General features: G+C 64.5%; 1 protein-coding gene and 1 long non-coding RNA gene across 2 annotated transcripts; one reads left to right on the top strand and one right to left on the bottom strand.

Moving 5' to 3' along the window:
- On the bottom strand, positions 1-4,664 carry LOC104849077 (potassium channel subfamily K member 16). The gene is made up of 5 exons (XM_010605377.2): positions 4,075-4,664; positions 2,220-2,334; positions 1,277-1,443; positions 452-617; positions 1-224 (listed from the first exon to the last, which is right to left on the bottom strand). The coding sequence occupies exons 1-5, from the start codon at positions 4,312-4,314 to the stop codon at positions 1-3; spliced, it is 912 nt and encodes a 303-aa protein (XP_010603679.2). The 5' UTR covers positions 4,315-4,664.
- LOC104849076 lies at positions 1,376-4,739 on the top strand. The gene is made up of 5 exons (XR_776642.2): positions 1,376-1,452; positions 1,581-1,776; positions 1,990-2,280; positions 3,977-4,215; positions 4,664-4,739. It is a non-coding gene; the product is annotated as an uncharacterized LOC104849076 (long non-coding RNA).
- Positions 4,740-6,291: the final 1,552 nt, after the last annotated feature.

Below are 6,291 nucleotides of genomic sequence, written 5' to 3'. Positions count from 1 at the left end.
TCATGCAGAGATGGGGCTCTTCTGAGGCCGGGGGAGCCTTTCCGGGTCAGGGGCTGGCCCATCCTTGAGGCCGTAGCCCCTGAGCAGCAGCCAGAGCCGCAAGCACCTGCGCAGAAGCAAGGGGCCCAGGGAGAGGAGCAGCGCCAGCCACGCCAGGCCGAGGAGGATCCAGAGGGCAGCCAGGCTCCGGTACACCGCGATGTAGCGCTTGCTGGGGTCCCTGCCTGCCACAGGAGGGACAGCAGGTGTCAGGGCACAGCCACCCCCAGGTTCTGCAGGGGCTCCGTTGTCCAGGCCCAGCAAGGTCCCTGGAGAACGGCCACGGCCCAGACCAGAGACTCCTGAGCAGGTCACTGAGAGCCACTGTCAGGGACACTTCCTCGGCCGCTCTCCTCCACCCCCGAATCCCAGCGGGTCCCCCACCCGTGATCCGTGCCAGTCTCCCCCTCACCCACAACGTAGTCCCCGAAGCCGATGGTGCTGAGAGTGATGAAGGCGAAGTAGAAGCCCTCGTTGAGGCGCCAGCCCTCCACGTAGCTGAAGGCCATGGGCGGGGCGATGAGGAAGGCCAGGGTCCCCAGGGTCAGGGTCAGGCCCAGGCCCAGGACCTGCAGGAGCTGGGAGGGAGGCAGCCCTGAGCCCATCTGGAAGACTAGGTGCCTGCCCTGCGGACCTTGGGGTGGGGCCGCATCCACACCTGTGTGACCGGCCTGCCAGGGAGACGGCGTCAGGCAGAGGTTGTCAGTGGGGCAGGAGGGAGCTGAAGCCCCCTCGAGGCTCACGCTGGAACAGACTCCCAGCGACTCAGATCTAGGCAGGAAGTCACTGAACTGTCCCAGGTGCCCCCTACACCTCTGTCCTCCAGGGGCAGGGCCAGGCTGGGTGGGCCAGGGCCCTTTCCGACCATATGAAAGGATGCTGGGGCTCTGTGATAACCACAGAGACACAGGTCCAGCTTCCCCAGCCCAGGACTGCAGGCCCGCGGTCAGCAGGCCTTCAGCTGCAGAACCCCCAGCACATGGCACCCGCTTCCCGGGAAGGCTGGACCGGGTGCCTGCTCAGGTACGGAAGTCTGGCCCCTGGGCCGTGGCAGTCAGCTCCGATGGCCACCTTTGTGGCAGAGCTGCAGCTTCTCCCAGAAGCTGAGACCCAGCTTCGCCCCTGCCCAGGCCCACTACTGCCTCTTCTCTCTGTGGCTGTCTCCCCTTCCACCCTGCAACCCAAGCTGACCTCTCCCCTGCCACTGATCGGGGCTGTAGGGGCCGGAGCGCCCTACCTGGGAGCATCGGGGCTGCTCCTCCCACCTCTCCAGGGTGGCCAGGTGGGCGCGCAGCCCTGTGCCCAGGTGGTTGAGGAAGACCACGTTGAGCGGGATGCCCACCATGGCGAAGAAGACACAGAAGACCTGGCCTGCCTCGGTGCTGGGCGCCAGGTTCCCGTAACCTGTGAGGGGTAAGAAAGTTCAGACCCCCACCCCTCAGACTCTGACAGAGGTTTGTGTCCACCCTCAAGGGGCCAGAGGGGACGCTCCGCTTTCCCTGTGAGCACTCACCCGCCCCTGCTCGTGATCTTTATTACAGAAATCCTGCTCTCTTTGGAGGCCCCTCACGCTGTCTCCATGAAGCCCTCCTGATGTCTCCTTCCCCTCCTGCAGGGCCCTGTGCCATCCCAGTCTAATTATCCACCTCCTGAGCCCCCTTTATTGGACTGAGGCTGAGGCCCAAGCCTGGGGGTCTGCACCCCTCCCCTCACCAGGCCGCCTGGGGTGTGAGGAAGGTGTGTGCGGTGGACGTCACTGGTGCAGGGGGCCCGGGTTATGGAGGGTCTGGGGGCTTCCTGAGGGGCACAGAGTGGGTTTTCTGGCTGAGGGGTGCAGCAGATGCTGCTGGTGCTGGGTCCCCTTGGGCACCCGGGATGCCACCTGAGCTTTGGGGACAGCCCCTCACAAAGGCCCATCTGCAAGACCCATCTCTGTCCCCGAGGGTCCAGGACACCGAGAGGCAGTGCTGTGGTACAGCACTCAGCCAGGCCGCGCTGCAGACCTGGAGGCCACGCCCTCCCCCCAGCTGGGCTCTGCAGGTCCCCAGAGGTGACCCCCAAGGGTATGCAGCCCACTGCTTCTGCGCCTGGCCTGTCTCCCCCGCCTGTTCCCCGATGCACCCATCCCATCCCATCCCAGCATCTGTTCCCGGGAGCTCGACTAGGACGCAGCCTTTCACCTATGGTGGTGATGACCGTGCTCGAGAAGAAGAAGCTGCTGCCGAAGTCCCAGTTGCTGGGGTTGGTGGAGTTGCCTTTGGGGTTCACACCTTTCACCCAGGCTTCCAAGATGACCTGTGGGGTGGCAACCGTCACTGAGCAGCAGCTGAGCTGGCTCTCGGCTGTGATCACCGCTGTGCACCCAGCCAGGCTTCAGACAGCGTCCTCCTGCCACATGGCTGGGAGCCCACGGCCCAGGGTGGCCAAGGGATTCACTCGCCCAAGGGCATTGGCTCCAAGGGGCTCGGTGGGCGATCTAGGAGGGGTCGGGGGAGGCCCGGCGGGCGCTAGGGGATGACACGCACGTGGGTGTCAGGATAAGGAGCAGATTCAGGCTGGGTGACATCTCAGGTTGGATGTCCTGACGACCTAGTTTACTGGGGCCTGGGGACCACAGGAAGCCCGGGGCTGTCCTCGAGTGTGCTGAGGTGGGGGGCCTGCACGGGAGGGGCTGCCACACCCTTAGCGGCCCATTGGTGAGCCCAGTGCGGCTTACGGAGAAATCCTGTGCGAGTGCTTGCACACCTGCGTGGGGTGTGTTGTGCTCCTGGAGCCACGCGCTGCGGATTGCGTGGTGTGTGTGTTCATGTGTGGTGAGTGAGTTACTAGAACTGAACTCTTGCTGTCTTGAGTTCCTCTGGCCCGGTGGGGCGGGTGGCTGCAGGTGCATGGTCCCTTCTTCCCTGAGCGGAGAGGGTGGGAAGAGGGCAGGCGCCCTAGTTCTGTGCTGGGCAGACGCTGCTTTCTCCCCGCTCACTTAGCGCTGCCCTTCCTCCAAGTGGCCCGCGCAGATGTCTGCAGTTCCTGGCCATGTGGCTGGGGGCGACAGCTGCTCTCTAACCAGCCCGGTGCAGCTGCCGGCTCAGGGTCGCGCTGTGGCTGGCCATTTCCTGGCCCCAGCTCGCATGCTAATTGGTGTGGTGTCCAGCAAGGCCTCCGCAGCCACAGCTGATGCGATTCAGTCTCTGCTAGAGACCTGCAGCCCTGACTAACTCTCCACCTCCTGTGCCTCAGTTCCCACCTGCAGGCTGGGGAAGGTGACAGGAACAGGTGACAGCACCTGTAAGATGCTCAGCCCAGGTGAAGGCTCTGATGCTCTAGTCTTGTTCCTCACTGCCCTGGGCACATTGTAAGTGTTCAGCTCACACCGATCATCGTTATGGGCTCCTGAGCTTGTTCTGTCCCTTTGCAGTGGGTGTTGTCACTCGTGCCCCCTCCCCCGTCTCAGTGCAGACACCTTCCCCACACCTGCTTGTTTCTGCAAGGGAGGGAGGCAGAAGGAGCCCTGGCATCAGGAGAGCCCACCATGGGCACAGTGACAGCAGTTGGTCACCCGGGCCACTGCCCGCAGCCCAGCTCCAGGGGAGTGAAGCCATCATGATAGCTGCTCCTGACTTTCACCTGTGTCCCCACCCAGGGCCACACACAGGCAGGAGGGGCCGAAGCCTGGAGCTGGGGTGGGGAAGTATGGCTGTGGGGGAGGAAATGTGGACAGCGGTGCCAGTGTGGACACCGAGCCGTGTCTGTGCCACCTGTGACTGCACGGAGCACCTTTAACCTGCTGCCAGATGCCTGCAGCTGCCACCTCCCAGAAGGGACACCTGGTCCACAGGCTCAGGGACTTACTCAAGGCCCGCAGTGACCCAGCTGCAGACCTGGGCAGGATCCACGACTGGGTGTCACCAGGCTTGGTCCCCCCCACACTCTGCTCCTGCAGGTCCTCAGCTCCTGAGTCCCAGCTCTGTACCTGCCCAGCGCTCCTGGCTCCCAAGTCACCACACCCCATCCTGGCTGCCCGCCTGCTCCTCCTCTCACCTGTACAAACTGCTCCAGGGCCCACCGGTCCAGGCACGTGTAGTTCTCCAGGAAGCGCAGCTTCTCCATCTGAAACTGGTCCCTGGATTCGGCCTCTGCCGGCTTCTCCAGCAGCTGGAAGATGGTGGCCCCGAGCAGCAGGTAGCAGACGTAGATCAGCAGCAGGAGCAGCACCCGGCTGCCCCAGCAGCTGGAGAGCCTGGCATGGGGCATGGCACGATGGCGACAGGGCTGGGCCATGGGCCGGCTGCCGGGAGAGGCGGGGGCTGTGCCTGGTGCCCCCAGGCTGCGCCCAGGCCCCGCCCAGTCTGTTTGAACAGTGCGGCTCAGCCTGGCTGTGCTCAGTGCCCAAGTGCAAACAGGACGCACCCCTGCCTGGCCTCCCTTTCGCAGGCAGCAGCAGGCAGGGGCCCTCAAAGGGACCTCCCGGGGGCTCCCGAGCCTGTCATCCTCCCCCTCTGTGCTGGCGTCAGCGGATGTTTCTGGGCCGAATCTGGGGGCGCCCACTCTGCCCAGGCGTCTGCACCCGGGACAGCTCCCTGCCCCAAGCAGGTGTGAATGGACTGCTACTCTGTTGCCTTGGCTACAGGAGGGGCCAGGAGGAGCGACCTGCGGACTGGGACCTGAGGAAGAGCAGTGGGTGACAAATCAGGTCACGGTAAAGAGCCAGCGACGGCCTCAGTCTGGGGCAGCAGCGCCGATGCTGCTGATGAACTGGACACCTCGGCTTCCTCACTTCTGCAGTCATTTGTGTCGCTTGATCCCCTCCAGCAGGTTCCTCCAGAGCACAACACGCTGGGGATAGATGTGAATAAAAGAGAAACCAAAAGCGTGGCTGTCCGGTTGCTGCCAGGGCTCGGAGAGGTGAACGGAGGCTGCCCCCCCCCCCCCGCTCCCGGCCACGTGAGGGAGAATCCACCGACACCACCGCGCACCCGAAGTGTGCAGTTCGGTCCGCAGCGCAGTTGCACAGTTGTGCAGCCATCGTCACAGTCAGTGTCCATTGTCTCCACCCGCCAGCTGCCACCCTGTGGGCCAGCCCAGACCCCTGCAGCCTGGGGCAGCCACTGATCTGCTCTCTGGCTCATGGATTTCCCTGCCCTGGACACTTCCTGTAGGAGGAGTCACGCGGCACGTGGCCCTCGGTGCCTGGCTGCTCCTGCGGTGCAAGTTTTCAGGGTCTGTCCGCGTGCACCTGCACACTTCATCCTCTTCACGGCAGAGTAATATTTTGCGGGGTGGCTGTGCCCCACCTGCTTTACCGTGTGACATCCGGTTGGCAGGCTGTGTGGCTTCCACGTTCTGCGGTCTTGAACAACGCTTCTGTTTGTGTGGGCCCCGTTTCCCCTTCTCCACCTAGGCGCAGGGCTGGGCCCTCTGGTCCTTCTGTGAGGGACTCTGAGGGCCGGCCTTGTTTCCAAAGTGGCTGTGCCGCTTTACACCGGCTCGGCTGCCCAGTGGGAAGACTGCTTCCCTGCTCTTTCCTGTTTCCATTACTGAACTGCAGGCAGATGCTGCAGGTCACCCAGGGAATGTCCTCCCCGTCCTGGCTGCCACACCGGTGTCGCACATGTCCACCTGGACGATGGAGCATGGCCCACCCGGCCCCCTGTGCCTCCCTTGCTCCCCTCCATCTCAGGCCGGGCTCCGCAGCAGCACCTGAGACGGAGATTGTGTGCAGCCCTTGGCTCCCCGTCCCCACGGCCCTCAGCCAGGGGCGGCTCTGCTCTGAGCGCTGCAGGTGGGACGGCTGCAGAGAGGCCACCGAGGAAGAGCCGGTGCCCGCAGGGCCGGGAAGGAGATCTGAGGGTGGGCAGCGTCCCGGCCCCCATGCCCAGCTCCCCTGCAGATGGGCGGCCGGGGCCCAGCTTCTCCTGAGTGGCAGGTTCTGCCGTGGGGTCTGGGCACAGCTGCGTGGGTCCAATTCCCGCCCCTGTGCGGGCGTCGGGCTGGGCCACTTGCGTCCACCAGGGAGAGGCCACGAGAGCAGGGCGAGGCCGGGACTCACCGCCCGGAGATTCCCCGTTAACAGGAGCTGCGCGTTAGGCTGTCGGGTGTTACTGAGTTTTTAGTACGCTCACAGCTGATGCGAGCTGGAGGGACCGGAGCACCCGCCTCGCACACAATGGAGAAGCAGCGGCAGGAAGCTGAGCCGCCAGGGCTCGGGGACCGTCCACCCAGCAGCACCGTGGCCGAAAGCAACCCTGTGCCGAGGAG

Source organism: Fukomys damarensis, unplaced genomic scaffold, assembly GCF_012274545.1.
Source record: "Fukomys damarensis isolate Sample0158 unplaced genomic scaffold, DMR_v1.0_HiC HiC_scaffold_20, whole genome shotgun sequence".
Taxonomy (NCBI): Eukaryota; Metazoa; Chordata; class Mammalia; order Rodentia; family Bathyergidae; genus Fukomys; species Fukomys damarensis.
Note: the sequence above shows the minus strand (reverse complement) of the source record. Positions and strands in the feature narration are given on the sequence as shown.